Source organism: Pelophylax lessonae (assembly GCF_965119305.1).
Source record: "Pelophylax lessonae genome assembly, chromosome: 13".
NCBI lineage: Eukaryota > Metazoa > Chordata > Amphibia > Anura > Ranidae > Pelophylax > Pelophylax lessonae.
The window spans coordinates 9,164,689-9,183,362 of record NC_138780.1 but is presented as its reverse complement, the minus strand read 5'-3'; the positions used below and the strand labels follow the sequence as shown (position 1 = coordinate 9,183,362).

The window sequence follows — 18,674 nt, the reverse complement described above, 5'->3', positions numbered from 1 at the left end:
GGTCATGTGATCATCCATACCAAGTATAGTGAAAACGAGGATTGTGATAAGATCATGAGATCTTCCATAGCCAGTGTAGTAAAAAACGAGGATTATGATGGGAATCATATGATCTGCCATAGCCAGTGTAGTGAAAACAAGGTTTGTTTTGGGGTCATGTGATCATCCATACCAAGTATAGTGAAAACGAGAATTGTGATGGGGTCATACGATCATTCAAAGCCATCCAAAAAAACGAGGATTGTCCCCCTAAAAGAAAAACTTCAGGGGCCTCCACTGGAAAATCTATTGGAAATAGACAAAAAGAGTGCCAAACAGTCATCTGAAGAGTCTATCATCAATTATTGTTGATAAAATTTAGATAACATGAAGATATAAGGTATCCAATACACTTCGGGGCCAAAACAATCTCTTCATCAGGACTTAGATGAAAGATGGAAATGCTTCCAATCACATCACACAAGCTTCACAAGCACACTTCTATTTCTATAAGTAATGCTCCTTATTTGCCATAGAATACTGGAGCCTTTATATTTAGAGTCCTATAATTGTTTGGCCCTCAAATGTGTTGGATACCTTCTATCTTCCCGTTGTCCCAATTTTATCAACAATAACTGATGATGGACTCGTAGGCCTTGTTCACAAGGGGTGCTGATCAAAAGGTCTATAGATGACTATCTGGTGCTCATTTTGTCTATTTCCGATGGATTTCTCAGTGGAGACCACTACTCCTTTATTTTGGGTGGGAGGGGCTTGTTTTGTGGTAAAATTGCCGAGGTTCAGTCATCAAGCTCAGCCAATGCTTCCTATAAACTTGTGATGTTCTTATTCATTGCATCATCTTTCCTTCCTGAACCAAAGCACATAAGTGGAATACCTGGGAGACCAAGTCTGACCATCATCCGAGGTCTACAGCCTCCTTTACCAAGAGGCTCCAGTCACCGTTCCCACAGATGACCCCAAATTCTGGTCCACCTGAGGACACGGACTTCCTCCAGCTTCTCACCAGAAAGGGACAATTGTAACGGAAATGTCATTTATTGAACTGATTTTCTCATTTCCCTCCATCAGTAAAGGCTGTTCTGCCTGAAGACCTCGGTGCCCCATGCAATTAAATCTCACTCACTGTCGTTCAACGTCAAAATTACCTTCATTATTTCATTACTCCCTCCTGATAAAATTGGTGAACGGCCTCTGCTTAATGGGCTGCAAGAGTAAAGTCCTACAAGCAACACAAAATATCAGATAAATGACTGTTCTGCAAATGTAGCCAAAACAATTGTCGTTACGCGTCGCCTACGCAGGCCTTCGCTACTTCTGAACCCTTGCCATGGTGCACAAACACATTATCCTTAATTCCCCTGGCAATGCAAGCACTTAACACTCCTTAAAGGGTACTTAAGGCTTGCTAAAGTGGCTTCTCCATCAATATTATTGTATAACATTTCAGCATGCTTTAAGGCAGTGGCCTTCAAACTGCGGCCCCGGGGCCAGATGTGGCACTTTACTTGCCTTTATCTGGGCCTTGGGGCACTATTTTTCCCACTGCCACCAACGATGGGACATTATTCCTCCCACTGACACCAACGATGGGACATTATTCCTCCCACTGCCACCATCGATGGGACACTACTTCTCTCACAGACAACAATGATAGGACACTATCCCTCCCACTGACACCAATGATGGGGCACGATTCATCCCACTGACACCAACAATGGTACACTATTACAGCCAAAAATTACCGATTAGGCACTAATCCTCCCACTGACACCAATGATGGGGCACTATTCCTTCCACTGACACCAATGATGGGGCACTATTCCTTCCACTGACACCAATGATGGGGCACTATTCCTTCCACTGACACCAATGATGGGGCACTATTACAACCAAACATTAACGATTAGGCAATATTCCTCCCACTGTCACCAATTATCGATCATTATTCCTCCCACTGACACCAATGATGGGGCACTATTACAGCGTGACATTAATGATAGGGGAATATTCCTCTAACTGAATCGAAAAATGGGGCACTGTTCCTCCCACTGACAACAAAATTGGAGCACTATTCCCCCCCACTGACACCAATGATGGAGCACTATTCCTCCCACTGACACCAATGATGGAGCGCTATTCCTCCCACTGACACCAACGATGGAGCACTATTCCCACCACTGACACCAATGATGGAGCACTATTCGTCCCACTGACAACAATGATGGAGCGCTATTCCCCCCACTGACACCAATAATGGAGCTCTATTCCTCCCACTGACACCAACGATGGAGCACTATTCTTCCCACTTACACCAATGTTTGGGCACTATTCTTCTCTCTGACATCAATAATGGGGCACTATTCCCCCCACTGACAACAATGATGGAGCGCTATTCCCCTCACTGACACCAATGATGGGGCACTATTCCTCCCACCAACAGCAATGATGGGGCACTATTCCCCTCACTGACACCAATGATGGAGCATTATTTCTCCCTCTGGCACCAATGATGGGATACTACAGTATTTCTCCCACTGAAACCAATGATGGGGCACTATTCCTCCCACTGACACCAATGATGGAGCACTATTCCTCCCACTGACACCAATGATGGAGCACCATTCCTCCCACTGACACCAATGATGGAACACTTTTCTGGCTGTTGAATCCAATGATGGGGCACTATTACAACTAAACATTTATGATGGGGCACTATTCCTCCCACTGATACCAATGATAGAGCACTATTCCTCCCTCTGACACCAATGATTGAACACTTTTCTGGCTGTTGACTCCAATGATGGGGCACTATTACAACTAAACATTTATGATGGGGCACTATTCCTCCCACTGACACCAATAAAGTTCCTTACCCCACCCCTGCTTGGATGAGGTTCTTGCCACCCAAGAGGTTGATAATGATTGATTCCATCTCCAGCGTACATTATCAATACAGATTTTGCTAAATGTTTAAAGATCTTTGGATGAAGCTAACCTCACACCTCAAATACCAAGAGGCTTCTGGGAGGGGCTCTTGATGGTTTTCAGGTAAAAAGGTTTCTTGATGATGGGCAGACACCTTGCAGGAAAGGTGAAGCTCCTTGGGGGAGGGTGGACATAAACTTCCTAATCCCACCCCTGCATGGGTGAGGTTCTTGCCACTTAAGGTCGTCCAAGAGGTTGCTAATGGGTGTTCCCATCTCCAGTGTGCATTATCAATACAGATTTAGCAATGTTTTTGAAGTTTTGGATGGGGCTAACCTCACACCTTAATTACCCAGGAACCAGAGGTTTCTAGGATGGGGCTCTTGCTGATTGATGATGAGCAGACACCTTGCATAAAAAGTGAAATCCTTTGGGGGAGGGTGGCCATGAACTTCCCTCTCCCACCCCTGCTTGGACGAGGCTCTTGGCATTTAAGGCCACCAATGAAGTTGCTAATGGGGGTTTCTTTACATGCACATGAACTTTAATGGCATCCCAGTCTAAAGCCTCGTATACACGATCAGATTATCGGACAAATTTCCGTCTATTTTTTGTTGCATGCTAGTCTCTTACTGAAAGTGAAGAGGTTACTTTGAAAGGAAACATCTCGTACAACAGAATTCAACTTCCGAAGTGATGTCCTGTGTTGAATTGTTTTGTATGTATTCTTTAGTTTCTGAAAAGTCTTGCTCTTACGATTTTTTTCGGACGAAAACTGTACTAATTAAACGAAGATCGGACGTTGTTTTCACGTACGACAAAAATTTTATAGCCTGCACATCCAGTTTTTGTCCTCCGAAAATTCCTAATTGGCTGTTGAAAGCACCAAACTAACGATCCGAAAATTGGCAGAACGTTCGTCCAAAAAAATGTTTCTTCCGATTTTCTTATCGCGTGTACGGCCTTTCGTTTCTGGGGTGCCCCGGCGGTGCTCCTGGCTCCTCCTCTTTATTGGGGGCCCCCACGGAGAGACGCTTTCCATAGGGGCACCCGTGCGGGCACACTCACAAGTCCCGCTGCTGCGTCTATTGACACAGATGGCAGGACTCGGCCCCGCCCACACCTCTCCTTTCACTGGATTTGATTGACAGCAGCGGGAGCCAATGAGGACCCGAGACAGCGGCTGGAGCTGCTGGGTTTGTGCTCATCACTGGAACGATTGGGTCCAGTTAAGAAAAAGGGGGTGTCTGGGGGGGGGGGGGGGCAGGTGAAGCAGAAAAGTTTTTTCACCTTAATGCATAGAATGCATTAAAGTGAAAGACAATGAGACTTTACAACCCCTTTAAGAGTTCCCTTCACTGGAACTAAGGGGCCAAGCCCAACCCCTGAAAAACAACCCCCCACCATAATCCCCCCTCCACCAAATGATTTAGACCAGTGGTTACACTTTAAGCAAATACCACCCTGTTCTATGTACACTATTTTGTCAAAAGTATTGGGACGCCTGCCTTTACACACACATGAACATTATTGGCATCCCATTCTTAGTCCGAAGGGTTCAATATTGAGTTGGCCCACCCTTTGCAGCTATAACAGCTTCAACTCTTCTGGGAAGGCTGTCTACGCCATAATCCCTGGAAGAATGGTCAAACATTCCCATAGACACTCCTAAACCTTGAGGACAGCCTTCCCAGAAGAGTTGAAGCTGTTCTAGCTGCAAAGGTGGGGCCACCTCAATATTGAACCCTACGGACTAATACTGGCATGCCATTAAAGTTCATGTGCGTGTAAAGGCAGGCGTCCCAATACTTTTGGTAGTAGACACACTCCTAAACCTTGAGGACAGCCTTCCCAGAAGAGTTGAACCTGGTATAGCTGCAAAGGGTTGGCCAACTCAATATTGAACCCTACGAACTAAGACTGGGATGCCATTAAAGTTCATGTGCGTGTAATCAGGGGTTTTTTTCTCAGAGAATAGCTAACGGAACTCCCCCTTTTCAAGTCACCCCTTGTCTCCCTTGTCTCCGCCCCTACCCACCTCCGAGCACCGTTTCTTGGTTCCACCCATTACCCACCTCCGAAGACCACCCCTTTTAGATAATACAGTAACATTTGTGGTACTAACTAATTTGTATTGAGCTTGTTAATGATAACAAGAAAAGCAGTAGAATAGATCCCCTGCAGCCAGCAACAATGGACCACTCAAAACAAAACACCCCCCTCCCTAGCAGCAACAACAGATCTCCTCACAGCCAGCATCAGCAGACCCTCTGGAACAATAGACCCCCCCCAGCAACAATGGACCACCTACAAGAAAATACCACCCCCTTCCTTAGCAACAATAGACCCCCGGAAGCAACAATAGACCTCTTCCTCAACAGTAGATCCCTCCCAGAAATGACTGACCCCCCAGCAACAAAAGACCCACCCTTAGCAACAATAGATCCCCTGCCAGCAACAACAGACCCCCCTGCAATAATAGATTCCCTCCAGTGACAATAGATCCCCAGCAACCAGCATCAACAGACCCTGCATCACACCTCCAGCACCCCTTGCCATTACATACATTCAGTCCTGGAGGTGCCGGAACTGCGTTCCCCCGCGTTCCCACTGAAAAAAAGCCCCGTGTGTAATTGGAGTCTTAGAGCCCATGAAAATCATCTCTGATTGACGACTTGCAGGCAAGGAAGGCGGTACATCCCTTTAATTCACAAAATAGAACGGAGAAAAGAAAAATGGTACAGTAGCCCGATGAGGAGGGGGGAAGGGGGGGAAGACTGAGCCGAGAACAGGATGAGCGGATGCTTAGTGTCAGAAAACTGATTAGATTCAATTTCCCGGACACGTCTGAGCAGCTGCGGAGAAGGAAAGTACGCAGCGCCGACAGCCAAGGCGCCGGGAACAGCCAGTGCCCAGGAAATGTTCTCTGCTGCCTGTTGCAACCCACAGACCGTCTGATAGCTTGCTTGGGGACACAGGTGTCCGATGTCACTCGTTAATAGGCAGTGACAATGGGGGGGAAGAATTTAGAGGGGTGTTCCTCCTTCAGATGACCAACCTCAAGGTTGTCCAAGCCGTCCTGCAATACAAACTGGAAATATTTTATTTTTTCTTGCTTCCTTCTCATGTTCCTGTACCCAGACATAAAAAAACTGGGGTTCTCTGCAAAGGATTGGTCTATCCTCCAATGGAAGATGGCAAGACTTGGTTGAGAAACCTAGAAGGTGCTCTGCGCCCGTTCCTAGTTCCTTGACCGTGCTGTCATTGACAGACTTACGATTGGGAACCTGTCAACTGGAAAACCAATTATGTGAAGGCCATGAGAGCTTATCATGTGATCATTGCAGGCTTGCTTGGTGATTGGTAAAGGTTTAAGATCCTGCTACTCAAACCCTGGAAGGGTGGCATAGCCTGGAACATGGGCATCCGCAGGTAGGGGCAAGGGGGGGGGGGCAAATGCCCCCCCTTGGAATCTCAACTTTCCCCTTTTAAGTGGCGCCGCTCACGTGACCCGTCGGCTCTCTCCTCTCTCTGGCTGACAGCTGCCTGCAGCAGGCGGGGCCAAGGATTCCTCACTAATGTCAGTTGGGAGGGGAGGAGGAGGAGGGGAAGAGGAGAGGAGGAGAGAGGTGGCGGGTCACGTGAGCGGCGAGTGGCACTCCATACTTGTAAAGAATGGCGTATTTTTATAAAAAACAGACACAGGGGCACACAGGATTATTAAACAGACTGTAGACAGGACATGAAACTTTGAATGAAACTACAGCAGCAGGAGAGGAGGGGGGGGTGGGCACTGACACAGGAGCAGACATGCAGGGAGGGAGGGGGGGAGAGAGGACAGGAGGGCTGCGGATGATGGAGGCACGTAAACTGACCACAGTGTCAGGGCTCAGCAGCCATGGTATACCGTGGTCAGTTTACAGAGGGGAGGGCATAGCCAGGCAGGATCAGCCAGGTATTTTAGGTGATAGAAGGGGCCAAATTACACAGCAAAGCACCCAGCTATATAACATGCATTAAGGGAATATACTCAAAATAAGTATAGTAACTAAGCCCCTCCCCTTTATGAAATTGTTGAAAAGGGGCGGAACATGGGTGACCTTAAAATAATGCCCCCCCCTGAAAAAAGTTCTGCGGACACCCATGGCCTGGAAGCTAGAAAACTGCATTGACAGTCAGACTTACGATTGGGAACCTGTCAACTGGGAAACCAATTATGTGAAGGCCATGAGAGCTTATCATGTGATCATCGGAGGCTAATGCTTGGTGATTGTTAAAGGTTCAAGATCCCGCTACTCAAACCCTAGAAGGGTGGCATAGCCTGGAAGCTAGAAAACTGCAATGTTCTCACCCACCATATAGAATCCATGTATAGATAAGAAAACAAAAATAAACATTGTCTCACCTTCTGATTCCTCAGGTAGGTAGCGATCCACCAGCTCCTCTGCTTGGGTCAAAAGGAAATAAGCTGCAACTTTCACCATGTCCCGGACCTCCAACGACCCCAGGAAAGTGGTGGTTATAGAGAGGACCTCATAGGTCTCTCTGGCCACGGCCTGAGTGCTCTCCACCGCATTCTGCACCCTGTTCAGGGCCCGATCCCTGACCGTCCTGGCCCCACTCACCACCTTCTCACGAATTTCTGACACCACCTGTGGAAGGGAACAATTATTATAGGTGGAGCAGAAGATGACCATGCACATGTCACAATGTGATCGTACAAAAATCTCTCTTGATTAACCAAGTTATTTAATGTGAGGTCCAACCTAAACATTGAGCCATTCACATCAGTCTGTGCACCAGAGGAGCTTACACTCTAATGTGTCAACCCCCCCCCACAGTCACATACTTTTATTATTATACATTTATATTGTGCTGACATATACCGCAGTGTTGTACAGAGAACACTGAGCCAGTCACATCAGTCTCTGTACTAGAGGAGCTTACACTCTAATGTCCCCTTCCCCACAGTCACATCAGTCTCTGTACCAGAGGAGCTTACATTCTAATGTTCCCCCACAATCACATCAGTCTCTGTACCGGAGGAGCTTACATTCTAATGTCCCTCCACAGTCACATCAGTCTCTGTACCAGAGGAGCTTACCCTCTAATGTCCCCTCCCCCACAGTCACATCAGTCTCTGTACCAGAGGAGCTTACATTCTAATGTTCCCCCACAATCACATCAGTCTCTGTACTGGAGGAGCTTACATTCTAATGTCCCTCCACAGTCACATCAGTCTCTGTACCAGAGGAGCTTACACTCTAATGTCCCCCCCCCCCCCCAAAGTCACACCAGTCTCTGTACCAGAGGAGCTTACACTCTAATGTCCCCTCCCCCACAGTCACATCAGTCTCTGTAGCAGAGGAGCTTACACTCTAATGTCCCCCCACAGTCACACACTGTTATTATTATACATTTATATAGCTCTGACATATACCGCAGTACTGTACAGAGATCACTGAGCCAATCACATCAGTCTCTGTACCAAAGGAGCTTACACTCTAATGTCCCCCCACAGTAACACACTATTATTAGTATTATTATGATATTAGTATTGAGCGATTTATAAAAAGATTACAATGAATATTTCTGATTAAAAATGTGAGAAATCATTTTATCAGCCTTTTATAGAGAAGTGACTCGGAGTTACTCTTGTGTTTTTTTACATAGCAATAGCGACATCTAATGGCTGCAACTATATGACAGCGTGACTAAATAAGTAGGTTGCCTTGCCATGCACTCTGTACAGCACTATGGTATATGTCAGGGCTATAGAAATCCACATAGATTCACCTCTAGCCCCTGGATCCTGGCTAGTGGGAAGCCTGATAATGTATCTATCAAAAAAAAAAAAAAAATAATAATAATAAATAATAATAATATATAAAAAATCCAAGGTTACCTCGTCTGCCGGCTGGTCCAGTACAGGGAGTTTGTTTTCCAATCCATCCACCAATTGAAGAGCGACGTTATTGACTGCTGTGACTGCAATCCGAAAAATAATAGAGATATGAGGCTGGCACCCCTCCATACAGATAGATAGAGATATGAGACTGGCACCCCTCTATACAGCTGGGGTATCACTGTGTATCTACCAGAAATGGAAGATATATACATGGAAGTAGACATATACTCTATATACAGTATATATTAGACATGTGTGGTTTGTTTCATTTCGAATTGAAATTTGGACAAATTTCTCAATACTCGCATGTATCCGAATTTCCAAATTACAATAGTAATGAATTTAAATGAATCTAAAATAAAAGAAAAATAAATACATTTTGGTCGAAATTCAAATTTAAATAGTTTTCTAATCAAATTTGAATACTTTTCAAATCAAATTCCAATTTCCTAAGAGAATAAAATAGAATAGAAAATAAAATTATAGAATATAATAAAAAATAAAAGAATACAGTAAAACGAAATAAAAAAATAAATAGAACAACAAAATAGAAAATAAAGAAATAGAATAGAATAAAAAATGGAATAGAATATAATAGAATTCTCTGGAATTCAGATTTCAAATAGAATAAATCTGAATAGAATAGAAAAACATAGAATAGAAAACAAAAGAATAGAATAGAATAGAGTAAAACAAAACAGAATACAAAATAAAAATAGAATAGAAAAAAGGGACAGAAAAAATAGAATAGAAAATAGAGAAATAGAATAGAATAGAATAAAAATATAATAAAATAGAATCTTCTAAAATTCGAATTGCAAATAGAATTAATTTGAATTAGAATAGAAAAGAATAGAATAGAAAAGAATAAAATAAAATAGAAAAAAAGAATAGAATAGAAAAGAACAGGATATAAAAATAATAATAGAATATAAAATAAAGAATTTAATATAATAGAGTAAAACAAAACAGAATACAAAATAAAAAAAAATAGAAAAAAAATAGAATAGAAAAAAAGGGACAGAAAAAATAGAATATAATAGAAAGTAGAGAAATAGAATAGAATAAAAAAATTGAATAAAATAGAATCTTTCGAAATTTGAATTTCAAATTGAATACATTTGATCTCAAAAAGAATAAAAAAAAACTAGAATAGAAAAGAATAGAATAGGAAAAAAAAGAATAGAATAGAAAAGTATAGAATATGAAATTAAATAATAGAATAGAAAAGAATAGAATAACAAATAAAATAATTTAATATAAAATAAAAATATAATATAATAGAGTAAAACAAAACAGAATACACAATAAAAAAAATTAAAAAATGGCAAAAAAATAGAATAGCAAAAAAGAGACGGAAAAAAATAGAATAGAATAGAAAGTAAAGGAATAGAATAGAATTGAATACAAAATAGAATCTTTTGACATTCAATTTTCCAATAGAATACATTTGAATTCGAATAGACTAGAAAATAAAATAATAGAATAGAATAGATAAGAAATAAATAGAATAGAATAAAAAAATAGACTAAAATAGAATCTTCTGAAATTTGAATTTCTAATAGAATAAACTTGAGTTTGAATATAATAGAAAGACTAGAATAGAATAGGAAAGACTAGAATAGAAAATAAAATAAAATAATAGAATAGAAAAGAAAATAAGAGAATAGAATATAATAGAGTAAAACAAAGCCGACTACAAAATAAAAAAATAGAAAAAAAAAGAATTGGAAAAAAAAAGGGACAGAAAAAAAATAGAATAGAATAGAATAGAATGTAAAGAAATAAAATAAAAATATAATAAAATAGAATCTTCTAAAAATCAAATTTCAAATAGAATAAATTTAAATAGAAAATAATAAAATATATTAGAATAGAATAGAAGATGAAAGAATAGAATAAAAAAAAAGAATAGAAAAAACAGTAGATAAGAATTGAATAAAATAGAAAGAATATAACAATATAGCACTTTAACTGTGTTTTCCGAAATTTGAATTTCGAATAGAATAAATTCAAATTCAAATAGATTAGAAAATAATAGAACAGAATAAAAACTGGAATAGAAAAACTTTAAAATAGAATACAATAGAATGGAATAGAAAGAATATAACCATCTTCCAAAATTCAAATTTGAAATAGAATACATTTGATTTAGAATGCAATTCGAATGGAATTCCAAAAATTTGAATCGATTTGAATTTGAATAAACTAAATGAATTCCCAAAACGGATTAAACTAATTTATGTAAATAACGAATCGTAAGGAAACACATTTTTTCGTTGTGCACATGTTTAGTCTATCTATGTATATATTATATATACTGTATGTCTAATAATATTAAAGGGCACAATCATGTTCTTCTGAAAGTTACAATGCTGCAGTCTGATCTCTAGAGGAGGAGACTGAGGAAATGCTTCCTCTTGCCTGAGGCAGACTGATGACATCATCACAGCCTAGGCAAATCCAATGCACTGGAGGTCCAGAATGGCTTTTTAGTAATAAAAGGTGGAGGTGCCAAGTGAGTGTTTGCACCCTCTAGTGGCAAATCTACGCAACTGACATAAGGACATAATAGACACATCCAGAAAAAAACACTATGGGGGGAGATTTACTAATACTGGAGAGTGCAATGTCTGGTGGAGCTGTGCATGGTAGCCAATCAGCTTCCATGTTTTATTGTCAAAGACTTATTGAAAAAGCTGAAGTTAGAAGCCGATTGGCTGCCATGCACAGCCGCACCAGACATTGCACTCTCCAGTTTTAGTAAAATAAAAAAAAATGACTTTAAGAAGAACACTAAACAGGATAATTTAAAATAAACGCTCCCTGAAAATCTACTTCTACTTTCTTTTTTTAAATGTAACCACTTGCCGCCCGCCCGCCGCAGTTTTACTGCAGGCTGGCTCGGCTGTGCGAAACGAAATAGGGTGGTGCCCGGTGGCACACGCTCGCCCCCAGAAGCGTTTCTGCAGATCGCTGTACAGGTACGGTAATTTGTGCGGTATAAATGCGGCGGGCGGTCGGCAAGTGGTTAAAAAAAGAAATATAAGGAGGTAATAATAAATGCAGAGTAGCGTTATTCTGCGTGCTCGGGGGGTTCGGGCAGTGAAAGGGTTACTCAGCAGACTTGTCCCGGCAGGCGGCGGTGAAATAATCGGTGTTATTATCAGAGCCCGCCCCCCTGAGGGGCTCAGCCAATTACCGCGCACTTAGAATAAAGGGAACAATTTGGAGGTCTGTGAATCTCTCCTTAGCGCCCGCTGTGTCGGGATTGAGGCCGATTTGCATCGCAGCGCCGCTTCCTCTCCTCATTCACATGGCAATGCCAGAGGTAGCCCTGGCACGCCTGTCATGTGCCCCGGCACAGCCGGCCCCTGGCACCAGATACGAGACAGGCAGCGAGGGCCCGAGGGGAGGGGGGAGGTATGCAGCGCCAACCGCTGCAACCGTCACGGGCCATGCCATGTGCCTCCGATCCGGGTATAACTGGTACCAGAACCCCTCCAACTGGGGTACCTTCTCCAAATTCACATTAAGATTGGTAAAAATGGGTCAGGAGGTTCGGTAACTGGCTGATCGCCCACGCCGGGTTCTAGTCTCGCAAAGTGGCTTTACTGTCCCATATTAACCTACTTCTCTGGTTATATGAAAGGCTCACCCCACCCCCGCACCGTATTCCAGGGCTAGGAGGAGGCACGACAGCTTCTTATTTCACCAGCGGCACGACCTTACCAGCTGTCACCCTGTGTCACCCTGTCACCCTTTGTCACCCTGTCACCCTGTGTCACCCTGTCACTCTGTGTCACCCTTTCACCCTGTGTCACCCCGTGTCACCCTGTCACCCTGTGTCACCCTTTCACCCTGTGTCACACTTTGTCACCCTTTCACCCTGTCACCCTTTCACCCTGTGTCACCCTTTGTCACCCTGTCACCCTGTGTCACCCTGTGTCACCCTTTCACCCTGTGTCACCCTGTCACCCTGTGTCACCCTGTGTCACCCTGTGAACTGTGGAATCGGGTCGCATGGCTCTGAACACCAACGCAATCCGATTCTATTGCGATCCAAAAAAGACATCTTCCACTATTTTGGTGCGAATGCGATGCAATTTCAGCCATACAAACTGTATGGCTGAATTTACATCCCACAGACAACGCATGTAATATACACAGCAGTGCGGTGTGATTCACATGAGATGTCTGGCATCGCATTAGTGTCGCCCCCTGGTGTGTGTTGTGTACATGCGCTAATGTGTTGCACAACGTTTGTCTTTTTTACCTTTATTTCAATAGGCTGGTTATATCGCTCAATGTGTAGCGATATGTTGTGATATTATATCTCTATGTGTAGTGATGTGTTGTGATATTATATCTCTATGTGTGATATGTTGTGATATTATATCTCTATGTGTAGTGATGTGTTGTGATATTATATCTCTATGTGTAGTGATATGTTGTGATATTATATCTCTATGTGTAGCGATATGTTGTGATATTATATCTCTATGTGTAGTGATGTGTTGTGATATTATATCTCTATGTGTAGCGATATGTTGTGATATTATATCTCTATGTGTAGTGATGTGTTGTGATATTATATCTCTATGTGTAGTGATGTGTTGTGATATTATATCTCTATGTGTAGTGATATGTTGTGATATTATATCTCTATGTGTAGTGATATGTTGTGATATTATATCTCTATGTGTAGTGATGTGTTGTGATATTATATCTCTATGTGTAGTGATGTGTTGTGATATTATATCTCTATGTGTGATATGTTGTGATATTATATCTCTATGTGTAGTGATGTGTTGTGATATTATATCTCTATGTGTAGCGATATGTTGTGATATTATATCTCTATGTGTGATATGTTGTGATATTATATCTCTATGTGTAGTGATGTGTTGTGATATTATATCTCTATGTGTAGTGATGTGTTGTGATATTATATCTCTATGTGTAGTGATGTGTTGTGATATTATATCTCTATGTGTAGCGATATGTTGTGATATTATATCTCTATGTGTAGTGATGTGTTGTGATATTATATCTCTATGTGTGATATGTTGTGATATTATATCTCTATGTGTAGTGATATGTTGTGATATTATATCTCTATGTGTAGTGATATGTTGTGATATTATATCTCTATGTGTAGTGATATGTTGTGATATTATATCTCTATGTGTAGTGATGTGTTGTGATATTATATCTCTATGTGTAGTGATATGTTGTGATATTATATCTCTATGTGTAGCGATATGTTGTGATATTATATCTCTATGTGTAGTGATATGTTGTGATATTATATCTCTATGTGTTGTGATATGTTGTGATATTATATCTCTATGTGTAGTGATGTGTTGTGATATTATATCTCTATGTGTAGTGATATGTTGTGATATTATATCTCTATGTGTAGCGATATGTTGTGATATTATATCTCTATGTGTAGTGATATGTTGTGATATTATATCTCTATGTGTTGTGATATGTTGTGATATTATATCTCTATGTGTAGTGATGTGTTGTGATATTATATCTCTATGTGTAGTGATATGTTGTGATATTATATCTCTATGTGTAGTGATGTGTTGTGATATTATATCTCTATGTGTAGTGATGTGTTGTGATATTATATCTCTATGTGTGATATGTTGTGATATTATATCTCTATGTGTAGTGATGTGTTGTGATATTATATCTCTATGTGTAGTGATGTGTTGTGATATTATATCTCTATGTGTGATATGTTGTGATATTATATCTCTATGTGTAGTGATATGTTGTGATATTATATCTCTATGTGTAGTGATGTGTTGTGATATTATATCTCTATGTGTAGTGATGTGTTGTGATATTATATCTCTATGTGTAGCGATATGTTGTGATATTATATCTCTATGTGTAGCGATATGTTGTGATATTATATCTCTATGTGTAGCGATATGTTGTGATATTATATCTCTATGTGTAGTGATATGTTGTGATATTATATCTCTATGTGTAGTGATATGTTGTGATATTATATCTCTATGTGTAGTGATGTGTTGTGATATTATATCTCTGTGTAGCGATATGTTGTGATATTATATCTCTATGTGTAGTGATGTGTTGTGATATTATATCTCTATGTGTAGTGATGTGTTGTGATATTATATCTCTATGTGTAGTGATGTGTTGTGATATTATATCTCTATGTGTAGTGATATGTTGTGATATTATATCTCTATGTGTAGTGATATGTTGTGATATTATATCTCTATGTGTAGTGATATGTTGTGATATTATATCTCTATGTGTAGCGATATGTTGTGATATTATATCTCTATGTGTAGTGATATGTTGTGATATTATATCTCTATGTGTAGCGATATGTTGTGATATTATATCTCTATGTGTAGTGATGTGTTGTGATATTATATCTCTATGTGTAGCGATATGTTGTGATATTATATCTCTATGTGTAGTGATATGTTGTGATATTATATCTCTATGTGTAGTGATGTGTTGTGATATTATATCTCTATGTGTAGTGATGTGTTGTGATATTATATCTCTATGTGTAGCGATATGTTGTGATATTATATCTCTATGTGTAGTGATGTGTTGTGATATTATATCTCTGTAGTGATGTGTTGTGATATTATATCTCTATGTGTAGCGATATGTTGTGATATTATATCTCTATGTGTAGCGATATGTTGTGATATTATATCTCTATGTGTAGCGATATGTTGTGATATTATATCTCTATGTGTAGCGATATGTTGTGATATTATATCTCTATGTGTAGCGATATGTTGTGATATTATATCTATATGTGTAGTGATGTGTTGTGATATTACATCTCTATGTGTAGTGATGTGTTGTGATATTATATCTCTATGTGTAGTGATGTGTTGTGATATTATATCTCTATGTGTAGTGATATGTTGTGATATTATATCTCTATGTGTAGCGATATGTTGTGATATTATATCTCTATGTGTAGTGATGTGTTGTGATATTATATCTCTATGTGTAGTGATGTGTTGTGATATTATATCTCTATGTGGAAGTTTTGGCCTGATCGGATGCAGATTCAATAGTCTAAACACATCGTCACAATAGTAACTACTACACGTAGTTCAGGTGAAGGAGATTGGATTGTACATGGATTGTCCAATCAGATTGCAGCATATGGGTGCAAGTTCATTATCAGGACTTACTCTGAGGTTCCATCACTTTTAGGAGCGGAGAGACCCCGATCGTAGCCAAGTCAGTGGCCACTTTCACCCCTCGTTCTGACACCTCGCAGAAAAATCCCACCACCGGGTTTACGTTCTTCACATCGCGGTACGCAAACGAAGCAATCTGATAGGCCGACTGGACGAGAGGAAAGCTGGCCAACCGACTGAAGACACTGACAGGTGCCTATGAGAGAATAGAGAGAGATAAATAAAAGGAAAGAAAGAGGCAGAGAGAGAGAGACAGAGAGACAAAGAAAGAGAGCGAGAAAGAGATGGAAAAAGAGAGAGAGAGACAGAGAAATAGAGAGAGAAAGAGAGAGAGGGGGGGGGGAGAGATGAGGGGAGAGAGGGTGGGGAGAGAGAGAGACAGAGAAATAGAGAGAGAAAGAGAGAGGGAAAAAGAGAGAGAGGGAGAGAGATGGGGGGAGAGAGAGAGATAGAGATACAAAGAAAGAGAGATACAGGGATAGAAGGAGAGCGAGGGAAGGAGAGAGAAGGATAGGAGAGAGAGGGATTGGAGGGAGAGTGATAGAAGGAGAGAGAGGGAGGGAGATACAAAGAAAGAGAGCGAGAAAGAGAGGGAAAAAGAGAGAGAGGGGGAGAGAGAGAGACAGAGAAATAGAGAGAGAGAGGGAAAAAGAGAGAGAGGGGGAGAGAGATGAGGGGAGATAGAGAGATACAAAGAAAGAGAGAGAGGGGGGAGAGAGATGAGGGGAGAGAGAGAGATACAAAGAAAGAGAGAGAGGGGGAGAGAGAGAGACAGAGAAATAGAGAGAGAGAGGGAAAAAGAGAGAGAGGGGGAGAGAGATGAGGGGAGATAGAGAGATACAAAGAAAGAGAGAGAGGGGGGAGAGAGATGAGGGGAGAGACAGAGACATAGAGAGAGAGACAGAGAGAGGGAGAGAGGTGGGGGGAGAGAGAGAGATACAAAGAAAGATAGAGAGAGAGAGATGGGGGGGGAGAGAGAGACAAAGAGAGAGAGATGGGGGGGAGAGGGGGGAGAGAGAGAGAGAGATGGGGGGGAGAGAGAGACAGAGAGATGGGGGGGAGAGAGAGACAGAGAGATGGGGGGGAGAGAGAGACAGAGAGATGGGGGGAGAGAGAGAGAGGGAGAGAGAGGGGGAGAGAGAGAGGGAGAGAGAGGGAGAGAATATATAGATATTTGAAGAAAGAAAGAAAGAAAGAAAGAAAGAAAGAAAGAAAGAAAGAAAGAAAGAAAGAAAGATATGGATAGGTAGATAGATCAATTAAAATATAGTACAATGAGACAGGGACAAAATAGATAGACATGAGATAGATAGATAGATAGATAGATAGATAGATAGATAGATAGACATGAGATAGATAGATAGATAGATAGATAGATAGATAGATAGATAGATAGATAGATAGATAGATAGATAGATAGAACTTGCATTCTGATTTTCATCCACAGGACCTCCCTCTGCCATGGCCTTTCCACAGATTTCTTACTCTGTATGAAGAAATTACCAATATATGATCAATTATATGGTCAATGACAGGCAAACGGTCTGCAGAATATATTAATATGGATCTGTCAGGAGGGGGGTGGGAGCGAGCGCTGCTCTGCAGATCCCTAGAGAGGTCAATGATGGGATAATCTGCAGAATATATCAATGTGGATCTGTCAGGAGGGGGATGGGATAGAGCGATGTTCTGCAAATCTCTAGATAGCTAAGCGATGGGATAATCTGCAGAATTTATCAATATGGATCTTTCAGGAAGGGGATGCAAGGGAGCGATGTTCTGCAGATCTCTAGAGAGGTCAATGATGGGATAATCTGCAGAATATATCAATGTGGATCTGTCAGGAGGGGGATGCGAGGGAGCGATGTTCTGCAGATCTCTAGAGAGGTAAGCGATGGGATAATCTGCAGAAAATATCAATATGGATCTGTCAGTAGGGGGGTGGGCCGGAGCGATGTTCTGCAGATCTCTAGAGGTCAGTGATGGGATAATCTGCAGAATATATCAATATTGATCTGTCAGGAGGGGGGTGGGAGGGAGCAATGTTCTGCAGATCTCTAGGGGTCAGTGATGGAATACTCTGCAGCAGACGGCGGTCTCTCTTACCTGGCAGTGTGGGAAAGTGGCTCTCTCTGCGTTCTTTTGGGATAAATCGCAGACTTTACGCTCCGGACGCTTACATAGTCCTGATTGGGGGTTTCCAGGCTGCACCACACAGGCTCTGATTGTAGTCCCGGAACTTGTGATTAGATTTCTTTCTAGTTGGAAATTGCTCCTGAGCAGAACTAAAGTGTAACAAGATGACGAGGATCCTCCTGACCCAACATATCTCTCACCCCCCTCCAGGTTATATAACAAGGTCATTACTACTAATAATACATTCCATGAACATTTATGTATCTCCTATTCATCACAGAATATTAGTATATAGGCCAAATAATGGACAGCGGTGACTTACCTGATGTGACCAGCAGGGACGAGGGTCCGGTTAGCTGCTACCATAGCGGTTCAAGAATTGTGGTCCTGGATGGTTTATGTAAAGCTCAGAAGAATTTTCAAAATTTGAAATATGACCTTTGAACTATGCATGCCTATTTTATGTCGGGATCGAATGT

At 41.2% G+C, this 18,674-nt stretch overlaps 2 protein-coding genes across 2 annotated transcripts in view; both read right to left on the bottom strand.

Moving 5' to 3' along the window:
• LOC309543141 (uncharacterized protein) overlaps positions 1-18,674 on the bottom strand; it is a gene marked incomplete at its 3' end in the record, with an annotated part of 1,180,881 nt that overhangs the window by 821,542 nt on the left and 340,665 nt on the right. The window lies entirely within an intron of this gene.
• Positions 1-18,674, bottom strand: part of LOC309569793 (uncharacterized protein) — a gene marked incomplete at its 5' end in the record, with an annotated part of 71,003 nt that overhangs the window by 51,567 nt on the left and 762 nt on the right. The window contains 3 exons of the mRNA XM_082275797.1: positions 7,334-7,580; positions 8,834-8,916; positions 16,051-16,255. Of these exons, the coding sequence (XP_082131923.1) occupies positions 7,334-7,580; positions 8,834-8,916; positions 16,051-16,255 (535 nt within the window). The remainder of the gene's footprint in view (positions 1-7,333; positions 7,581-8,833; positions 8,917-16,050; positions 16,256-18,674) is intronic.